The 22,309-nt window shown below is 34.5% G+C and overlaps 3 protein-coding genes across 13 annotated transcripts in view; 2 read left to right on the plus strand and 1 right to left on the minus strand.

Annotated features, from left to right (window-relative positions):
* On the plus strand, positions 1 to 6,230 carry LOC106155302 (Golgi pH regulator). Of its 2 annotated transcripts, none has more exons than XM_013530195.3 (15): positions 1 to 125; positions 821 to 880; positions 1,118 to 1,221; positions 1,519 to 1,625; positions 1,971 to 2,081; positions 2,253 to 2,373; positions 2,882 to 2,962; positions 3,179 to 3,285; positions 3,521 to 3,609; positions 3,833 to 3,925; positions 4,217 to 4,312; positions 4,715 to 4,804; positions 5,244 to 5,309; positions 5,575 to 5,633; positions 5,883 to 6,230. In XM_013530195.3, exons 3-15 carry the CDS (start codon positions 1,175 to 1,177, stop codon positions 6,025 to 6,027), a joined length of 1,212 nt encoding a protein of 403 aa, XP_013385649.1. In that variant the 5' UTR covers positions 1 to 125; positions 821 to 880; positions 1,118 to 1,174; the 3' UTR covers positions 6,028 to 6,230. The 2 variants fall into 2 exon arrangements, with proteins under 2 accessions (XP_013385649.1, XP_013385573.1); XM_013530119.3 differs by lacking the exon at positions 1 to 125 and adding an exon at positions 150 to 377.
* On the minus strand, positions 6,225 to 16,392 carry LOC106154676 (uncharacterized). Of its 3 annotated transcripts, none has more exons than XM_087017336.1 (19): positions 16,377 to 16,392; positions 14,424 to 14,586; positions 13,950 to 14,012; positions 13,657 to 13,689; positions 13,199 to 13,386; positions 12,581 to 12,740; positions 12,269 to 12,301; positions 11,276 to 11,360; positions 10,938 to 11,023; positions 10,529 to 10,693; positions 10,164 to 10,245; positions 9,631 to 9,788; positions 9,275 to 9,437; positions 8,884 to 8,964; positions 8,309 to 8,454; positions 7,886 to 8,000; positions 7,535 to 7,679; positions 7,194 to 7,326; positions 6,225 to 6,824 (listed from the first exon to the last, which is right to left on the minus strand). In XM_087017336.1, exons 2-19 carry the CDS (start codon positions 14,543 to 14,545, stop codon positions 6,698 to 6,700), a joined length of 2,085 nt encoding a protein of 694 aa, XP_086873462.1. In that variant the 5' UTR covers positions 14,546 to 14,586; positions 16,377 to 16,392; the 3' UTR covers positions 6,225 to 6,697. The 3 variants fall into 3 exon arrangements, with proteins under 3 accessions (XP_086873462.1, XP_086873461.1, XP_086873463.1); XM_087017335.1 differs by lacking the exon at positions 16,377 to 16,392 and adding an exon at positions 14,918 to 15,055; XM_087017337.1 differs by lacking the exons at positions 12,269 to 12,301; positions 16,377 to 16,392 and adding an exon at positions 14,918 to 15,055.
* The window catches only part of LOC106181987 (AMP deaminase 2), a 26,888-nt gene continuing 20,022 nt past the window's right edge, over positions 15,444 to 22,309 (plus strand). For 6 of the 8 annotated variants that reach the window (XM_087017325.1, XM_087017330.1, XM_087017329.1 and 3 more), the window contains exons 1-2: positions 15,445 to 15,699; positions 21,368 to 21,593. In XM_087017325.1, coding sequence (XP_086873451.1) covers positions 15,615 to 15,699; positions 21,368 to 21,593 — 311 coding nt within the window. In that variant the 5' untranslated portion in view covers positions 15,445 to 15,614. Of the gene's footprint in view, positions 15,700 to 19,948; positions 20,226 to 21,367; positions 21,594 to 22,309 lie in introns of those variants that run through there. The other 2 variants (XM_087017326.1, XM_087017332.1) reach the window with 2 other exon arrangements.

Consider the following 22,309-nt stretch of genomic DNA (forward strand, 5'->3'; position numbering starts at 1 on the left):
ACCGCCATAACCTGGACATTGATTGGCTGTACCTCATCATTCATACTCACAAACACGGAGGAAATAAATGATGTCTGCTGCGCCTAAAGAAAACTCTTTGCTAAATCTTAATAAAAACTTAATAGGTATATATATTACATCATGTGTGTTTAAAAAGAAGAATCAATGTTTTACTTTTTGATAAATAACATTTCTCTGTGAACCAACTATTAACCAATCACCAATAGCTTTTCAAGAAGCCTAGGCTAATAAACATGGCGCCTCCCATGGAATGATTGAACTGAGGCATTATTGTTGAATTTTCACCCCTTTAGATAGCTTTCTTACCACTCAGAATGTCATTTCTCGTGGATTCTTGTGTGATGTTCTTTTCTCAGGTAAGAACAAGTTTGGTTGACGAAGCTTAGTTTGGATTTTACAAAAGTGAATTTGAAATGCCGTGCTGTGACGGATGTGTCACCGTTTACTGCAGTGACACCTGTCTTTAGGCTGTACTTAATTCCTTTCATAACTCACAGCCTAAAGAATTCTGCCCTAGCAACTGGACCTTCACTTAGCTACAGCCAAATGAATCATCAGTGCACTGAAATATCTTTCTGAAACACACACACACACACGCATACACAAACAGATCTTAATTAATCATTTTACAGTTTTTGTGTTGCAAAGTGATTTACTTTCATTTCCACAAACACCATCTTGAAATTATTATCCGTGTAGTTTTCCTTTAGAAGTGCCAGAACATTAAACTTTATTATTATGGAGACCTACTCAACATAATTATGTTTTGTATTTTTATTTCAATTTTTGTTTATTTCAGATCATCTTCTTTGCAGGAGGATGGGTATTTTTCTTAAAGCAGCTTTTTAGAGATTATGAGGTTTGAGTTGCGACTTCTTTCCCTATCACACATGAGTATAAATTCACTTTTTAAATACTAAATACGACTTTAAAGAAAAAAATAAATAAAAAGAAAGAGATTATCTAATTTTGAAAATTTCATTCTGCATACAAAGTGTAAGTCTACAGTTTGTTTCTCAAATACATTCTCCGTTTCCATTAGAAGATGTGGAGAACGGCAAATTGACATCAGTTATAACTTATTTATTTTTCATAGGTGCACCATTTTGTTGTGTTGCTGTGTTTCTCTGTGACCTTTGCCTTGTCCTGTGCCATGTTTGAACTGATTATATTTGAAATTTTGGGGGTTCTAGATGCAAGGTAGGCTGTGAAGGAACAGGGTATATCAGGTTACTTATTTTAAGTAGTGGATGCTTATTCTCTCCTCTTTGTCATTGATGACATGATTCTGTAACTTACAATAAAAAGCAATATGTTTTGAATATCAATTACATTTGAAATAGAGAAACTGTTTTATATTTAAAAGAAAAAAAATATGTGTTGTAATGATGTGTTGTCTTTTTTTGAAGTATCATTTACCACTTATTCTATATCATTGAGCTTGAACTAAAATCTAACTACTTGATTGTGATTATTTTTGTGATAATTCTAATTCAGCTCCAGAAAGTTTCACTGGTATGTAGGTCTGTATGCCATGCTGCTGTTCCTTATCATTGTACTGCCATATTACATTGCCTACTTTGTGGTCAGTAACGTCCAGTTTGGTAAGGGTCAACAGTACTTCGTGGTACTGAATTTTATATCAAACTATTATATAATACAGCCAATATATAACATATATTATTTTTTCACTCATTTTGTATTAAAGAACTAGAGCTATACCTAAAGAACTATATCTAAGTTCTAAAAATAGAAATTCTGGTGATTAATTATGAGATGTGAGTATTTTTACAGTTTTTCATTTTAAGTGTATAACTTTTATATATACATACACGTTATATGTGACCTGCAATATATATATATATAATGAAATGATTGAATTAAAAACTATTATAATGGTAATTTATAAAGAACTGCTAATAATCATCCTGTTTTGGTATCCTTTTCAGTGTCCCAAAAGAAGCATATCAGGATTGGTTTGACCACCATTGCTTGGCTTATTTATCTGTACTTCTTCTGGAAGATAGGAGACCCCTTCCCTATACACAGTGTTAAGTATGGTAATGATATTATTATTATTATTATTATTATGAAACAATTGGCTCACTTATCTGTACTTCATCTGGAAGAAAGGCGACCCCTTTCCTATTCACAGTGTCAAGTATGATATACACAATACTGTAAGCAGATTCCGCAGAGGTGGAACTAGACACATAAATTCTATATTCCAGACTACATCTCTATAGAGCAGTATATAGGCAGAGTGGGGGTGATAGGAGTGACACTGATGGCAGTGTTGTCTGGGTTTGGTGCTGTCAACTATCCTTACACATCCATGTTTTATTTTATCAGGTAAGAAGAAAGGTGTGATGATGAAAATAAAAAAAATTTAGGTTGTGTTCACAATGAAACTGTTTTACTAGGTAATTCATGTTAACTCCATAGAGACTCTTGCTAAATGCAAGCAGATTAACAATATGCCTCCTCTCGTTTCTTAAAGGGATAATAACTCTTTGTTTTGAGCAAAAAATGAATTTCCCTGGAGTAAACAACAATTTTTTTCATACTTACCAATGGTTAATGAATCCATTTTTACATTCAAAGTTAGTCCCTGGTTTATTTCAAAAAAGTTTGCTTTTTTGTTATAATCTCTTAAGAGATTATAACAGAGCATGGCCATCAATGGAGGTCACGTGGTCTAAAGACGAGCTCAGACATCAGAATAATAGCTATAACTGCAGTTTTTGTGGTACAGCAGAAAATATTATATTTCTATGAGCTGTTCACAATGTTTTTATTGGTTTAATTAACAATTTCCGTCAAATGGATTTATCTTCTCTCTGTCTCTTCCCTTCATCAGACCAGTTAGTGATGCAGACATTCAGATGGTAGAGAGGAGACTTATGCAAACTATTGACATGATCTTAATGAAAAAGAAAAGGTACGATCTAAAAGTCATATGTTAATTTATCTAGACACTATTACAATTGTCTTGAAATGAATGAGATCGGTGAAATATTTGAAAAGTTTTACCTCTCTGTTTGTGAACATGCCTGTTATGTATGAATTTATTTATTAACTCACTTATTATGTAGAAATAATAATACAGTAAATATTACTAGATAAATGAAGAATCGATAATGTGTTATTGTTGCAGAATTGCTGTAGCCAAGAGGGAGGCCATGCAGAGAACCAACACAGGGGAGAGCCGGAGTGGGATTTGGGGACTAGTGAAAAGTTTCGCTTCTGCAGGCAGTGGAGAAAGTATCCTTTCATGACCAAGCTGGGTAAAAGATGTGTTCATAGTTTGGGGGGTTGGGTGTCTTTGATTTAAATTTTGGTTCATTGGCTTTGTCCTGTTCAGCAAAACGGGATATATTGAGTACTAGATAAACATGAGGAAGAATATAAAATAACTGCTCAGAGCTTTTCAGATACTGTAACAACTGTTAAAGGCAGTCAAGACATATCATACACTTTCCTTAACTTCAACACTCAGATTTAGGTCAACTTCGCCAGGAGGCAGATGCCTTGGAGGAGCTAAGTAGACAGCTGTTCCTGGAAACAGTAGATTTACATAACACTCAGGTTAGTGGCTTGTCTTGACTGCTGCTACCATCTAGTGTGGGTAATATTTATATTGTATATACAAATATCTATTTTAATATATTACGGGCATGTTGCATTTTATCTGTTTGAAAGTTAAAGTATCTACATATTTTTTCAGATTGGGAACAAGTTAAAAAATAATGATTGCGTCAGTTTCGGAGAATGTGATTGTCAAAATTAAGTAATACTATCTACATTTCAGGAAAGGATGGAGTATTCTAAGACTTTTAAGGGAAAATATTTTAATTTCCTTGGATATTTTTTCTCAGTCTATTGTTGTTGTAAAATATGTCTGGTAAGTAGGATTGGATAGTAAACTTCTTTTTCATCTGCAACATCACTGAAAGAAATATAGACTAACTTATAACTTACAAAGACAATATAACTTAGATTTAAATTAACATACAAATTACAAAGAAAGTTAAGTAATGAAATTTAAAATTGTATGTGCATTGAACCAATAATTTTCTTTCAAGTAAATTTAAATAAAAATTGTTAATGTGTATCTGTCAGTTGTACTGTGTACACTGACAACTTTTAATATTAATTACATAGAATGTTACGTGATGCTGTGTGTACATTCCAGGCCACAATCAATATAGTATTTGACAGAGTAGGGAAGACAGATCCTGTGACTAGAGGAATAGAAATAGCTGTCAAATACTTTGGAATTCAGTTTGATGTAAGTGGTGATTTCATCTTTACTGTTAGCTGTACTTCAAAAAGATAGTTGGTCTGAACTTAAAGTTAGTTTGTTTTTACCTTGTAATTGTTGGCCTCAAATTAAAAGAGTTGATCTGAAATTGAAGTTTTGTGAACTTGACCCAAGGTTACTTGATCATAATCCACTTACTGAAATGATTTATGAAACTGATCAATCAGCTGATGCTTTAGATCAATAGTGACATTATTTAGCATTTTACTATGGATTTATCCTTAATGAAAGCATACCTGAATTAAGTTAAAGTAAAATTTTGGTTTGAACTCCTTAATGTAATGGTCACAGAGGTGTATTTTGTGAGTTGATGGGAAAAGTTACTGTGGTTCTAATTTGAATGTTAATGTGGATACTTAACAATTTCAGGTGAAATTCTTCTCCCAGCACATATCTTTCTTTTTAGTTGGAATCATCGTGGTGACATCTATAAGGGGTTTGTTGATAACTCTTACTAAGGTAAGCTGTATGTTTTATGTTCAAGCAGTCACTCTCAACCCAAACAGGAACTATCAAAATAGGACAACATAAGTTGAAAAAAAATTATTTCTGAAGATAATTGCCTAAGTATGGTAGACTATGTATATCTTGGACACTTTGGGACCCAATAATTTGAGCACTTTGAAGTTTCAAGTACATCAAAGGTAGTAAATGTCAGCTACTATGGTAGAAAAGTCTCTGTTCATTCACATTTGCACAAGATTAGCTTTGAATTACAAGGTGACAAGTAATACAGACTCTGCTCTGCCTTCTATTACATTTTCTGAAGTAGGTGGAAATATATAGTTTGTTTAAAGTTTTGAAAATATTTTTGACACCATCTCCAGCTTTTTTTGTATGGATACAACCCAAACATTTAGCATTGTGGCTTTTTTCTCATTGGGTTCATCTTTTTCAGTTTTTCTATGCCATAGCCAGTAACAAATCTTCCAATGTGATAGTGTTAGCTCTTGCTCAGATTATGGTAAGTTGTAGCTGGGTTAATCATTTGTTGAACAAACTGAATTGCTTTGCTTGATAGTGATACTGTTACAGTGGCCCCACCTTATTGTGCAGACACTGTGACAGGGGACTTTTGAAGGTCTTTTCAAATTCATGTATGATATCCGTCATATTTTGTTCTAATTTAAAAGAGGTTGAGTAGACATAATGGTTAAGATTTGTTTCAACTCAGTGATCAAAGGTTGAATGATTTGACATATTTGACATGACAGTGTATTCCATTTCAGGGAATGTATTTTGTATCCTCTGTTTTGCTGATGAGGATGAACATGCCTTCTGAATATAGGTAAGAATATTTTCTATGTAGATTCTATAAAATTGCAGTGATATAGACATCTTATTATGATTAGCTGCTCAAAGGGAACCATTCTAATCCCTCTGCTGCCCCACCCATAGCCACCAATGTGTTTAACTGAGTAATATATCTAATTATGATTAGATCACCACAGCCCAGAGGATTAACTGGGTGATAAAATCTTTACTTGGAGCACAAGCTGGAGATTTCTAGTTAAATGTCTTTCTTCATCTATTTCAGGTCTATCATCACAGATGTTTTGGGAGATCTGCAGTTTAATTTCTACCACAGGTGGTTTGATGTCATCTTCTTGGTCAGCGCACTCTCCAGTATTTGCTTCCTGTATATCGCTCACAAACAGGCGCCAGAAAAGAACATCACATAGCAGAGCAAGAACAATTAGAGCAATTTCGCCATAATGATGTTTTGCTCTTCAAAATAAAATGCATCAAATGTTTATTTATTAATTAAATATTATCTATTGGTGGACAAGTTGTATATTTCAAAGCTTGGGTAAGGTGATTGGTTTTATGTTCTAAATGATAGTCAATATGAATGGAGGGATAAATAAACAAAATTCAATTGCCATTGCCATTGTTTTTATTGAGTTTTTGTGTATTTTTATAGTCGGAATGATCAACTGATTTTCATATGTAATAAAATCTGCAAAATTGTTGCTCAGAAAATGTAAACTGGTTTCATTTTAAGTTATATTTTTGGATACAACAGTTTAAACTTGTCCTCATCTCCGTTTCTTATTGTGGGGAAAAATAGTTCACAAAAACCCTGACTCAAAATAAATAGTCCATGACTCCAGGCAAGTGCCCTGCCTAATAGACTACAGATTTCTTGCAAAAACACTATATTAATAAGCCCAGACTTTTTTTTTTTACTGTTGAATATCACATTGCTGACATACATTTGTGAAGGTCAATTTCTCCTCACTGTTTCTGCTACTTTAGACAAGTTTAGTAACAAAACTCTTCACAGGGGGTATTATTACTTGTAACTATACTTGTAACAGTCTTAACTTTGTGACTGTCACAGTAGGTATTTCACTGCTGTTGTACTTGTAACTGTCTTAACTTTGTGACAGTCACAGTCCACTGATCTCTCCACTGCTGGTAAGTTCTACCGTGTATCTTTAGCCAAGGCACCAAATACTGGGCAGGCTGCTCCCACCTGGAATTATTCAGTAATAAATCAATTATTTTATTAATTAAATAAAGAGACTAAAAATGCCATGTGAGGCTGAACCGCATGGTCCAGGCCAAATCCATGGTACCTCCCAAATACAAGCTGGTGTTACAACTACAGTAAGCCTTGCATTGTGTTTGCATTTGTTAAAATGGCAGAGACCACACAAAAGATGTTTCTGTCACCGTGATATGTATGAAATATGGAAGATTAATTTCCAGAGTCAAATGTGCAAAGGTACATCTTATCATAAAGAGAGAGTATATTAAATAATTTACTGGCCATTAGGCCAGTGAATATAACATTTATATTGTCCATCACCAACTGCACTGCTCAGTCCACCACGTGACTCACCAAGCTTGCACACAGTCCTTCACTTCAAGACACTCGGCTAAAGCCTGACTTGCTCTGGAAATCCTTTTCTGCAGAACTGGTAATAAAGCATCCAGTTGCTTCCTGTCATTCTCTTCTACTTCCTGGCATAATCCTGGAAAATATACTTCATTCGTTATTAAGAAACACACTTAAAGACATACTAGATACAGTTCATACTGGTAACAACTAACGAGATTTTGAATGTCACACCAAACACAATTTGCAGTGTCTCACACCCAACAAAATTTGTAGTACGGCATCCATTTCATGTGTCTCATCCAATGCAATCTGCAGTGTCACCTCTACCACAATGAACAAACCTGCTATGTGATCCACAGTGAGGGCCTGGTCTCTCTCTGCCCCCCTCAGCAGTCTGCCTAGCACTTCATGGCTCTCAAGCTGGGCGTTCATGTCATCTATCTCCATCTTCACCTCCATGGCCTTCCTCAGGAGACACTCAGGAGCCTAGGCAGATATATAACAATAGTTTAAGTGGGTCAAGGTCACAAAATAGCACCAAGGCCTAAAGCAAAGGTTAACATATCCCATATATATGTAAATGTCAAGTTCTGCCTTCTACATAATTTTATTTAAGAAACCTATTAAAGCTGCTCAATAATAGTACCCCAACAGTCTATTATTATACAATAATACTAACTGAATTCTCCTACCTTGAAGACAGGAAACTCCAGAGCGTTGAGCACCTGCTGTAGCTGTTGGTTGTGGCCAGCGCCAGGACCGGTGAGTCTGTTGATGGACAGGTCAATCACTGCCAACTTCTGGGCACTGCAGGGACATGCATATACACATAAACATGGCATGGGTAACAACATGAGAAACATGAGTAACAGATACAGCTCAAGTCAGTCAGATGTATTTGATATACATGAGCAGATATTACATATGGCATAAACAAGTATGCATGCATAAGAATGGCATTGTGATGAAAAGAGATAAAATAAAAATGGTTGATCTCTGGATAAAAGATACTCATATTTCTAGACAGACAAATCATATGCAATCAGATGATTCACTGCATATGACAGTCTGTGCACGTGTGTGGTGGGAGGGGGGGAGAGTAAATTTTTCCTCACCTCTCTAACACAGTATACATAAGGTATGGCAAGGCCAGGGCAGCAAAGGCGTCCACCTCCTTAATAACATGATCCTTAAGATGGGTCACATTGGTCTTCACGTCCACTTCATGAGTGGACAGTGACCTTTGGACATACTGCTGGATCTGAAAGAGAAGATTATATTTATTTTATATACTGTACGTATACTAACTCGCTGGTCAGTGCTTGCTTTTTATGATGAAAAGGAAGACAAGTAAAAACTGGTTGGCTGTTTACAATATTTGTCATGAAATATTCAAGAGGCACATAAAATACTTTAATAAAATCAGTATAAACTTCAGTACAAAGATAATTACACCAGTTGTTAAGAAAAATTGAAGAAAAACATGAAATACCTAAATACAGTCAGGATAAAGTTAAGTACAAAGTGAATTACACCAGAATTTTCAAGAAGAAAATATAGATGGTTAAGCATAACAAAGTATCACTATCAGGGTGACAGCATATACTGGTATTTAAGTTTTTCAGGACATGAATCAGTCTTACCAACCAGGTAAAGGGAATAGAGAATAAAATCATTATAAAAGACCTACCGCAATCTGTTGCTCTGCCAATCTGCTGGCAGCATTAGTGTTCTGTTTCACCAGAACTCTGATCACTCCCTGCTTGCTGTCCTGTTATATTAATAGATCACAAAACAACTTAAAATCCATCACATGATACTGAAAGATTCAATTAATTATTTATTTATTTATTAAGATTACAAATTTCCTTGCATCAAACTGAAGAATACAACCTAAGGACATGTTGGTCTTAACAAAAAATAGAATTTTCAGAGAGATAAATATAATTAATTATGGGAGGCGATCATTCAGAGTAATGACCATAACAACAGATCAAAATTATTTGATAAGATACTCAAAACTCAGGGTTAAATAAAATACTTAAAACTCAGGGTTAAATAAAAATAAAACACAGACTTACAGCCAATTTCCTAAAATCCTGTATCTGCTGATATTTGGCAAGCAGAATCTCCTTCTCCTTAGCAGACTGACTGACGCGGAGTTTTAACTCTGTGTTTCTGTCCTCCAAGCAAGCAAGAGCTGCCCTCGATCCAGCCACGCTCAGCTCTGTCTCGAACAAGGACCTAAAAACACCAACTATCATATAACTCTCGGTGGTTGAAAAAAAAATGGATTCTAAAAATTCAAAGTCATCACTGCCTCTGCTATAAAACCTAGGATTTCCTCATAAATTCAAAGATCAAGGAAACATCTCTGTTGTTGTATCTGTCTCAGCAACAGAATCCTCCAAAACAATTCAGAAACATAAATTGATACCTGGCCAAGTCCAGAGCCCCTGGGTTACCCTGTATTTGGGACTTAAACTGCAGGTCTACCTCTGCTCTCAGCTGCTCTAACTGCTGGTGGATACGCACACACTGATTCTTGCGTTTCTCTGTCTCCACAAATTTCTTGATGTGATTCAGCTGGGACTCCTGTAGACATAATCATCAAGTTTCTCTTATAATTTGGCAAACATTCTTCTAGCTGTAGAAAACACTTGTATCTTGATACTAAAATTTTTCTTGTAAACATTATTGTCAAGACCAGTTTTTGAAGTTCACACAAACATCTTTTGTAAAAAGTGCATCTCAGTTTCAAAGATGATGATAATATGGAAATTTAAAATTCTTAACCTCTGCTACATGGGCAGACATTTTAAAATAGCGTGAATGAGATTGCAGACTATACATATTAAAAACTAAAAACACATCATATTTTCTAAGGAGAATTAAATAAATAATACTCACAGAAATAAAAATAAATAAATAAAAAATAAACAAAATTCTGTGCTGGCCACTGATGCTTACCTCCAGTAGTTGATGGACACTCTGTAGTAAAGATGGGGCAGAGGACACATCTGTCAGCCTGCCATTGCCTTCATACTTAAACCTGCAACAAGGCTCTTGTGGATATATCAAGTAAGTAAAATATATATAATGCAATATGTTTTGTACTTTTATGGAGGTCACTAGACAATTAATTAAAAATGACATTGAGTTTTTTAAAAAGAGAGTCTCATCAACTTAAAAAAGATACCTCCCCTCTTACTCCTTAGTTAAAAATCTAATGAAAAAATTACTAACAAATAGAAGATACTGCCACTGTACACAAGATATTCAAATATCTAGATTTGGAGGATGTTTGAATTTTCATCATTATTAATGAACCCTACTTGAGTTTCTCCACGTCCCTCCTGATGTCAATTCTCGCCGTCCTCTCCCTCAGAGACAGGGACGACTCCTGTGTGTTGGAGACCAGGGAGGTCACTATCTGATTCACTGGGTACTCTGAGAATACCATCTCTATGTCTTTCCACAGGAGGTCCTTCCTCTGTGCTCTATAAAATAATATAATATGTGATAGGTACAATACAAGTCGCTGAGCAGTACGTGAAATATTAGAGTGTATTGTCGAGCCACAGGTGAGACAATACACTAGTAATTTTCACATACAGCTCAGCCAAGTCTTTTGTTCTACGCACTAGCCATGGTTTAACTGTTAGAGGGTAACAAAGAGAGGAATAATAATAACAAGATTATTTCTCCTGTTGTTCTTTTGTTAAATAAGCAAACAGTACTTACAGAGTGATTTTATCATTGCCAAATGAACCCTGCAGCACCTGCTGTAGAAACTGACCAATAGAGTCACAGGTTTCACGCACATGTTTCTGAAATTTATTTTATAAAAACATCTCAAGCTATAAAGCTTCACAATTCAAACATGGGCGAAAAGAATGATCTGAATACATGAAAAATGAGCACATACAAGAAAAAATTTGACTTTTGTTATTAAAGACAATTGTTTTTATTGTTGTCCTTACACTCAAAATATTGGTGAAATGACCTCATAAAAAATGAGAAAATTTAAGAAAAGTTTGACTTCTGTGAATGAAGATAAATGTTTCCAATGTTTTTCTTACAGCACATGCCCCTTCCACTGCTGTTACTTCCCTCTCTCCTTCTTCTCTCTTCTTGCTGTAAAATGTGCTCTCCACAAAGTCTTTACTGCAATGGGAAACAAAACGAAATATGTAAAAATACATATTCATATGGCTATAGCATGATGTTTTATACAAGTGTTTTTTAACAAAGTATTCTTACTATTTCCATAAAAATGGAAAACTTCTACAGATCTAATAGAGTATTGATAGAATATGAAGAATTTAAAACAATATGGATACTGTAACATGGGCATTTTTTTTATATCCATAAAGTTCAGAATCAGACAGACAAATAAAAGCTGGCTTAGAGACAGAGATACTTCATCTACCAAAAAGCACAGAAGCATAACATTGATGATTTAATATTCTTTTCAAAATAGTAATTATTTTTAAAAATAGTCATCGAAACATATTACTCATACTGCAAACACCTAATAAGGCTGTGTTGGATTCACATATATATTAATTCACGATATATTAATTATTAAGTGATAAAAAATTTTCAATTTTTTACAGTAATGCATAAATCAATACAGATGTGAGCCAGATATATATCTTAGGATGTGTTACAGATTAGGATAAGACTGTTATCACATGTATATTAACCTGGAAGGAATGTCAGAATCCCTGGTGCCTATACTGGAGGTTAGGTGTCTTTAAGCAGAGTATAATAAAGGGGGCGGGGTGTTATTAAATGCACACTAACCAAGGAGGCAAGCATGGACCCCCAAAGTTAAATCCATACTGAAGGTTAGTGTATCTTAGTGGAGTGTTAAACAGAATAAGGAGGGGAAGGGTGTTACAGCATGCAAACTAACCTCTGGGAAGCAAACCTGTACCACACGTGTTTAGGTATGTGTTAATATAGAAGAGGTGGGGAGGATGTTCAAGTTTAGAAGTAAATATAGTGATAATATGGAGGTGGGGAGATGTTAAAGATTAAGAATGGAGTGTTATAGCATGCTAACTAACCTGGGAGGCAAGTCTGTCCTCCAGTGTCCATAGCTGAAGTCAGGTGCATGATATCAGTACACAGCAAACAAGACAAATCCAAGCAAACTAAACTAATAATACATTACAATACTAGACTAGTGTGGCACAACTGATGAAAAATAATATATACTTATCACATGCAATCTTTACTCCTCTGAAAGTTGTTTTCTCACAGATGTAAACATAAATCTTTCAACCTACTCCATAAAACTCATTTTACAGAGGAAAATAAGTTAAATTTTAAAATAAAAACAAACACAGTCTCTAAAAGATGGTAGAAGAATGTCTCACCTCTGCAACTGTTTGTACTTTTCAATTTTCCCGTTCATGCGTCGTTCAAATTCTTGGTAACAATCATGCAGCTCCTCGCACTGCTGTGAGTGCGCCTTCAGTAGCGCACTGCGTCTACGTAACTCTCCTAGTGCTGTACACGACTCCCTATAAGCTTGCTCTGGAAGATCACAGTATTAGAACTGAAGGCAATCTTTGTCATTTAAAAAAACCTTCTTATTTTTCATTTGGAAATACAATATAATATCAAGTTATGTCAAGTAAGAAAATTATTTACCCTGCTTCTATATCACTTTGCTACACAATGTGAAAATGCTCCCTCCTCTCAAAAAAAAATAAATAAATAATAAAATAAAATTATAATAATAATAAAGAAAGAAAGAAAGAATTATTTAATATTAATATATTAAACATAAATACTGCATGCTACGAAGTGTTAAAGTGGTACATAAAACATTTAATTACAGATATTTTTGTGTTTTGAATTCGCCTTAATGGATTGAAAATTTTATGCATTACTAGTAATTTATTTCATGCTAAAATTTTTATTCACAACTAATACACAATTGTGTACCATACTGCCGAGAGTGGACACTTCTTACTACACCAGCTACTAACCTGTGCCCAGAATGTCCTTCTTCAGTTTACTTAGATCCCTCTCCACATGATGAACATCAGACTTGAGGCTGGCTAGCTCAGCTGTAAGTGCTCTCTTGGTCTCCAGAAGTTCATCTCTCTCACTAGAGTACTGCTCTGTTCCTTGGTACTTCACTCTGTAAGACTGGGTGGACAACTGCTGGTGCTTACTGGATACTCAGTCAAGGGATTGATATTACTTAAAACTGGGGCATATCATAGTGGAATCAAACCCACATTTACAGCACTCGATATGATGGAATTATCATGTACAGCTGTGTATGCATGTGTGTGTGCATGCGTGGCTTTGGCACTAGAAAAAAGTCAATGATAAAAACCCATAGGTTTGTTATGAAGAAACAGTGATAATAATTCTTACTAGCTAAATCATGTAAAAAGAAAGTTTCATTTACATGTATGTCAATACAGGACAGGGATACAGGGCAAGGTTTCCTTTAACTTTCTGCACAGTTCTGGAAAAGTCAAAGATTAACAAATAAAAGTAAATAGATATTGACAGATTACACATATTTTAAATACTAATCATTTGCATTTTCTTCAACTTAGAACACTTTGTGTCCATACCACACTATATTTTTCACTCTGTAACAATTTTTCACCAGAAGCTATTCTATTTTTAAAAAACATTTTCCCCAGAAATTCCTACTAATTCTATACAGTTTCAAGAGAGAGCTAGAGTGAAGAACCCTGGGATAGGCTGCCATGAACTCACTGTGCTGAATAGACATGTTGTATGACAAACTTCCAGATGTCAACCATTTGACCCCGGCATATGCTGGAATATAAACAAAACATAAATCATTTTAAAAAGCTAATGGATTACTAGTATATACAACTTGCAAGTATTCATGATACAGAGGCGTCCACCCTTAAACATATTGTTAATTTTTAGATAACAATAAGAACTCTTTACCCAGTGCAGATAAATGAATGGCTTATTTAATTTCATAAATAACTTTAATACTAGTTCCAAATGTTAATATCAACGTCCAGATACAGGCCCGTAGCCAGCAATTTCAAAAGGGGGATTCTTTTCCTGAAAATGTGGACCTTTTACCAAGAATCCTTTGTGTACCTAGATCCAGAAGGGACCTTTTCTGGCAAAAGGTTTTTTTTTTTTTTTTCGAACCTCCCGAACCCCTCCCCCCTCTAGCTAGAGGCCTGAGATACAACACTGTTATCATACTTTCTGAAATCATCAACAGAGGGGAGTTTGGAGTTGACATGTCTTCCCTGGGGTCTGAAATGCATCTCCTCCAAGGCCCACTTGTGTAGCTGGCCAGCCAGGTCTTCCTTAGCACTACTCATCTTGGAGTTCACTCTCAGTTATGTGTTGCATCCAAATTATTCTGAAATGAATTTGTTTTATGTTATTCTGCAGTCTATTTTGCTGCACTTTGACTATCTTGAACAATATACACAAAATTTAAAATCCATGCGCATCTAGGTAATTTCATTTAGACTGTGATTTCCTTAAAAGATCGATACAATTAGGTCTAGAATAACTGTAGTGTAAGATAAGACTTTTGACCAATGGTGAATGGAGATAAACGGAGAGAGAAGAAGGAGGAGGAGGTTCAGGAGAGAGAGAGAGCGTGCTTTAAACACTCAGACGACAGTGTATATTTTAGGCCAATTGCTAAAACTGTCATTTACGACTTTAACAAAATCTGAAATTACCTTATTTTAAGCAGAAAGTGACCGCACTAAACTTAGCGCCATCAGTTCGAATTCACTTCCGTCGGCGCATGGAAACCACCAAGTAACCGGAAGTTTACATTTACGAAAGCGAGGCCACTGGCTGCCGCAGGCAGTTGTGCCATGTGAGACCTCGAGATTGATTCAACATGACGTCTCAGGCCAGAGAGTTTATTACATGCATGACATCATTGACATGTATCTTGTAATAAAGTAAAATCTTAACATTATATTTCCTGTGAATTTTTCTATGAATTTTTCATGTTTTTTATGGGATCTCCGACACGCGCTGTATCTTGGTGATTAAAGTTAAAATATTATTCTTTAATCTTAAAAGATTTCATATCTCTGTACTGTTAAATCATTTTATATCAAAAATTCTTCTATCGGTATTTTTGTATTGATAACTGTAAATTAGAAGAGATAGAAATAATTCTTGTGCAGATTTCCACTAACTTGTGGTCTGGTTTGACATGTAGCGGCCATCTTGCGGTCTAACATGTCATTTCTATAAGCTCCAGCCAGAGTTATATGAGTCTGAAAACGCAATGAAATTTGTCATTGAGCAAGAATCCCCAGAATAAACAAGGTGTGCTGAGGATAAATTGCGAACAAACAAAGTAAGCGGTATTTCAAGGGGAATTCAGAGACTCATAGCTGAAAACAGCCGGAAATAAGAATGGCTGATCAAACGAACAGCTTAAAGAAAGAGCGACCGCAGTCCACAGGAGATTACGAACCAATGTCGGCCGACCAGACAGAAGGTCAGGAATTTTTGTGTGGTTGAAAAAATTACTTGTATCGCTGGGCCTGTATTTTTCTTTCCTCATTTTCATATATTTCGCTACATTTCTTTTCTCTTGATAGAAACTGTAAACATAACGAAACATCACTGAAATTGCGCAGAAAAAAATGAAACTGAAAGTCTGCGAAAATTACAAAATAAATGTACTGTATGGTATCGCTTGTGCATGTATTATCTGTAGAAGGTCTGTACTTAGAGGAAAGATTTAATAATTACGTATGTTAAAATAAAACGTGTCATTTATATAGAAACCCAGTTTTAAGACTTGTGTCTTTTACCTGATGTTTACCCCCTATTATAATTTTTTTCCTTAGTTCAGTGACACGATTTAAAAGACATCCAAGACATCTGTACATCTAAAATTAACACAAGTAAGAGTCTGTGGCAATATTTTAGCCATCTAAAGCAAAGGTGATTTGTATTCCCATAAAGAAAGAAGAGCAGTTGTGAAATACTGGTACATGTAGAATATGTTGTAACAGAACATAAAACAGTGAGTGATCATCAGGCCATCATCAGAATCCATTTGAAATGGTTTTATTCATACTCTTGAGTTATATATGTTGAAACAATATATTTTTTTCATAATGATGAAAATTTTAAACTGTTGGATTTCAACACTAACTAAAGGCATACCTGTAAAAGCTTTTGTCCCAACACTTGGTACTTCATCAGTCACACTGAAGTTGTGAGACAGTGTGTAAAGAACAGTCTAATGTAGAAATTGAACAGTTCAAAATTATAGCATTATGAGCAACATTACCACAGATCAATTCCCATCAAAGTGGATTTTGTTATTGGTGTATCTGTCCAGCAGTCCTCAGTCAGGTTTGATTTTTATTTGTCAAGCAGTGATTGGGAAGGCAGAAATCAAGCAAGAAATGAGTGATAAAATTTTCTGTAATGTAGAGGAATGATGAGTCTGCACTCAGTGCTTCAAGGGAGGAGATTAATCTTCAGTTTGCTCATTCTCCTGTGATAAATGTTAACATGAACTCTTATCATTTTTTCTGCAGCAGGTCACTGCCCCCATAAACCTGGTGTTCTCTTTGTAGACCATTGTGTGCTCATCATTTACTGCCTGACTGACTTCATATATATATATATATATATATATATATATATATATATATATATATATATATATATATATATATATATATATATCCATTGGATCCATGCTGAATAAAACCTAGATTAACTGACGATGCAGTTTTCATATCCCCCTAAATAATAGTTAGTTTAATATAAGGTTTAGTGTAGCCTATTCTAGTTGAATCAGTTTCTCTTTTTTATCCCTATATTGATCTTTATTGAGTAGTACATGTACTTTCCCTGCTTTAGTCTAGACATTATATAATGTATATCAAACTGTATATGGTAATCGCTATGCGGATTACTTCTTGTATTTGTATTTGATCATGCCCGGATGTAGGGCGATTGTCAATAAACTTCTGATTCTGATTATATATATATATATATATATATATATATATATATATATATATATATATATATATATATATATATATATATATATAGCATCAATTATCTCCATATATTGGTTATAGCTCAGAGCCTTTGCTATTAATTTAATTTAATTTAAATTTAATATTTTAAGTGACGTGCTTTGTTTAACATTGAAAAAGAAACTCAGTTTATTTGCGTCATGGTTGATTTCAACATGGAGAACTGTTTTTTTAATATGCTGAGAGAAATGATCCAGAAGGCAGGCTACTGGTACTAGTAGGCAGGTAGAAATGATGATTAGAGCACATTATATTAGGAGAGTGAACCATTGAGTGCAATCCTTTGTAAACTGATTGGTTCCAGTTCAGAGAAGATACAGTGTGTGTACTGGAAAGTAATCAGACAGACAACACCAGGTATGTCTATGTCATGGTAGACTACTGTGTGTAATCAAACGCCTTGTTGCTTTCAATTATGGGAAATAAATGGCAGGTAGACAAGTACCCTGTCCCTCAGACTGTTCTATGTGAGTAGAGATATTGTGTCTGATGTTCTGTACTTGGTGACAGGAAATTAAATGACCGGAAGAACACCAGAGATGAACCCCCCCCCCTCCCCCCCCAGACTGTTCTTTGTGAGTAGAGATAATGTACCCGATGTTCTGTTTGGTGACAGTAAATTAAATGAATGGAAAAACAACAAAGGTGTAGCCCCCCCCCCCCCCCCCCCCCAGACTGTTTTCTATGAGTAGACATAGCATACCTGATGTTCTGTACTTGATGTTCTGATGATTGACCATCAGACAGTTGCATTACTAATGCGTGTGCCTATTCATAATGGTTCTCCTTTGATAGTTGTACTAGTAATAATTATTGTGTGTTTTCTTTATAGCTGCGTGAACTAATTTATTTGTACCATCATGGAAACTTCTGGGTTATTGAGTAAAAAAACATGGGAAAGATGAGATAAAAAGATGCTGGGAAAACCAGAAAGAAAAAGAAGGTAGATTTTAGTCAAATATTTTAAGGAAAGACATCTGCATTAGGGAAATCTGAGTAAGAGAGATTCGGTGAGCTATGTTTGCTTTTTAATATATATATATATATATATATATATATATATATATATATATATATATATATATATATATATATATACATTTTTTAACTTTTATTTGAAACAGTGAGAAATAGTAGTCCTTATCTGCATCATGTGTCCCAAGTAAAACTGAAAAATGTTGGTTTGGTTTTGTACAAACTTTAGTTCACCTATCTTTGCCCCCACATTATGGAGGAGATGTGGATATTTCAACAATTTAAAAACTATTTTAAATGAATGACTTGAAAATTGCCATGAATTTTACTTTTAACACAATCAATAAACAAGCCACTCATGCTACATCATGCAGAAGTCTGCATTTAAAAAAATAAGAAACATTCATGTTAGTTAAAGGAAAAAGTATGTCCATTGCCAGAGACTTTATTTGATGTATAATTTATCAACTCAAGGGATTTCAATGTCTGCCCCAGGGACAAGGTTTCAAGATTATATAATTAAATCTTAAAGGTCCTGTACTTTAGAGATAATGATAGTTACTTATTGGGCACCTAATGGCACTTGTTCCACCTTGTCAGCTCTTCCCTACATGATATATACAGATAGATACAAACTTAAGCATTGCATATCCTCATTGACATTCTTTATCATCATGATAAAACATTTTAGAAACTCTCATTTTTGTCTGTCATTCATAAAAAAAGTTTGTGTAAAAGAGGCTTTTTGTGTACTAGTACTATCTGTCTTGTAGATAAAATATTACAGTAAGTACTATACTTGAACAGACCACTGGGATAAAGTACCCCCCCCCCCCCTCCAAAAAAAAAAAAAAAAAAAAAAGAAAGAAAGAAAAATATGTAAAAGAAAAAATAATGTGTACTAGTAAATGAATTTGACACTGAAATGCTGACAAATTATGACTTGGCTTACTCTAAGCAGAGTTTTCTCAAAACAAAACTGCTGGATAGTTTCTCAGGTCTAATGTTGAATGAAATTAAAGAATGATAAACTTGGTGGAAAAGTAGTACATAAATTATTTAAAATAGCTATTCTATAACATCAGATAATTTAGAATGTGTGGTTGAAGTCTCCAGATGTGAGCACAGAATGGCAAAAATCTTATAATCTTGGAGGAGGAGACTTTGGAAGATGTATCTTGTAGAAATGTCACTAGGTTATCTTAACAGGACAACTTGAAGATACTACCACATTCATTCCTGTCATTCACCATGTTATAGATAAGTGGAGTATTTGGTACAAGTGGAGGGCTGGCGCCAACATATATATATATATATATTTATATATATATAATAGTTTGTACATTGTAGCCTTGGCCTGCTTTATCTGAATACTAACATATCAGGGATGAGATATTTCCTGCCATTGGCAGATATCCAGCTTATTGAGAACCAAAATAACGCTTTTGAGATAAATGAAGATCTAAAAAAAAAAAATGGGGGGGGGGGGGGTAGGTCTGGACTCCACCCTTTATTTTCAGACATTCATTTAATAGCAATCACTGTATACAGTTATATTATTTTATGAAGTAGATCTTAACAAATATATATAGATTGTAGCATTTGCCTGGTTTATCTGAATACTGGTAATATAATTTTATAGGTATTAAGTTAGAAATATATATATATGTATTACAAAAATAACTACCTGCCTTCAGAAGTCTCTCAAGGTGATTTGTACCTGGAGAAATTCATTATAGTAAATATTTTAAAAAGAGGAAGGTGAAAACCTGTGAAATATCTGTCAGGAAACCTCTTGCGCTCACGCTTTAAATATGAAATGGGAGAGTATTGATCCGGCTCTAATGACCTTTAGAAAATCAGGTCCTCCTCACTAAGGCCATGGTATATATAGGGAGAGAACCAGACGGTTTCCACTGTCCATGTTATCAAGACAAGTTAGGACACCACAGGTGATGTTAATACTAGTAAGCTGATTCAGGTAATTGTTAAATGTCAGGTGATTGTTCTTTTTGACTTGTTGTCATGTGGTTTCATTTGCCGTAGATTTCTGTAGATTTCGGGTGTTTCGTAACTCGTTATTTCCCTCCGTAGTCAAGATCATTAGAACATGGTTTTCCTTGTTTTCCAAGTTGATTACTGTCCTGCTATATTTTTAGAATAAAAAAATTAAAATTATAATTATTTGGCCTAATGTATAAAGATAAAAATTTTTAATAAGTTTCCAATTAGAATTTGACTAAAACAGAGATGTAGGACAAAAACCCCTTATTTGGACATGTTTGATATAGGAAAGGGTGGTGTTCATTTTAATAAGACATCCATTGTAAATAAGTACGTACTACCTTCCAGTGATTCCATTATTATCTCCTGTATTTCACTGAGATAAGATTACAATTAAATTCTCAGAGGAAGTTGGATATTTCTTGTATTCAGATGAAACAGAATTTAATTTAAACTGGTAATATGATACAGGATGTGTCAGGCTACTAGTACTTAAATACGCAATTCCTGATCACTTTCAAGTAACAGTTGGATACAATATTATTTGAAGTGAGCAAGGGACGTATGTGGTATATTTATGACTATTTTTTCTAATCAGTAATTAATCTTGGTTTTTATATTTTATTAGTACTGTGAGTTATAATAGTAATTACGAAGCATGAGATGATTTTATGTTAGGTATCTTAATTGATTAGGTCTCAGGCTTTTGCAGATTTTCTTTTTGTAGCCACATGTGGTTTATTAGTACACAGTAAATAAGGATATGTGTATATGTAGTATTTAGTTTTGGCAAATAACTGTTGCAATTTCAGTAGTGTTTTAGTATATGCCCCTCGTAACTTAAAGTACCAGGGTAAAGTCAAGAAATTTCATGGTCCAGGATGTTGTTCATGTTGCTGTGTGTGGGACGTGCCAGACAATTAGGCTGATTACATTGACTGCGCCTTGGTGAGAATCCCCACTGAGATAAACTGATCTAGCTGGACCAATAACTGTTACACTGAACACAGCCTAAGATATTCTTGTGCTTCATTTTTTCTGTCAGTAGCTAACACCAATTTTTTTACCATCATTGCCGATTTCATCATTGTATACAGCGTGTTATTATTTATCTTTTAGGTACAGCTATATCACCAAAGTTATTTTCTCCAACGAAACTGCGCTTCCCCAAACACATCCACACTCCAATGGATGACAAATTTCAGGAGATCGCAGATCACCTTCACCAACGCATTTTGGTAGACCCAGAATTAGCCAATGAAATTTCAGCGCCATATGAGCTTCCACAGTATCCCATTGAACAAAGAGAACAGAAGAACAAACTTGCACGCCAACTTAGTCACAAGTGAGTAAACAAATTTATATTGGACAGGCTTGGGTCTGATAAGAATCATTAATTCGCAGGGAAGAAATGTGAATTTTGCAGAGATTTCATTTTAGATAGGATGAGCTTAGATGTTTTACGTCATACTACTTGTAGATAGATGCTTGTTAATGGCTGAATTTGGGTTGATCTAAAAGTACGCAGTTTTCATACACATTTTTTTTTTTTTTTTGCTAGAATCGTTGACAACAAAATAAAAAGTATAATTAAATACAGGAAACTTTGTCAAGGACTCCTCAAATTTTTTTATGCCACCATTAATGTAGCTGCTACAAAGCATGATGTCATGAATGGGGTCATGGTCAAAATGTCTTATAACATCTATGTTGCAATGCAATCACATTAGATTGTTTGCTCATTTATTGCTTTCTGTACACACATAATTGAGCTAAAAGTGTCTGACAAACACATTTTGATTTTGCTTTAATCGATTGATTTTCTAGCGAGTTGTGCTTTTCTTGTATTCTGTTTCAGCCATCTCTGTAGTTGCCATGTTTTTGCTGAGATCAATGACATTTGCTCCTTGGGTCAGATGTACCTCTAATTACGCTGCCTAATTGATTACTAGTATAGAAATAGAACTGAAATAGGCGATTGTTTGAAATAATTACTACTGATTTTTAAAAGAGTGTGACATCTTTTGATATGTCATGTTTTTAATTTAGACTTTTACAATT

Source organism: Lingula anatina, chromosome 7 (genome assembly GCF_051362555.1).
Source record: "Lingula anatina isolate TDL-2025a chromosome 7, LinAna3.0, whole genome shotgun sequence".
Taxonomy (NCBI): Eukaryota; Metazoa; Brachiopoda; class Lingulata; order Lingulida; family Lingulidae; genus Lingula; species Lingula anatina.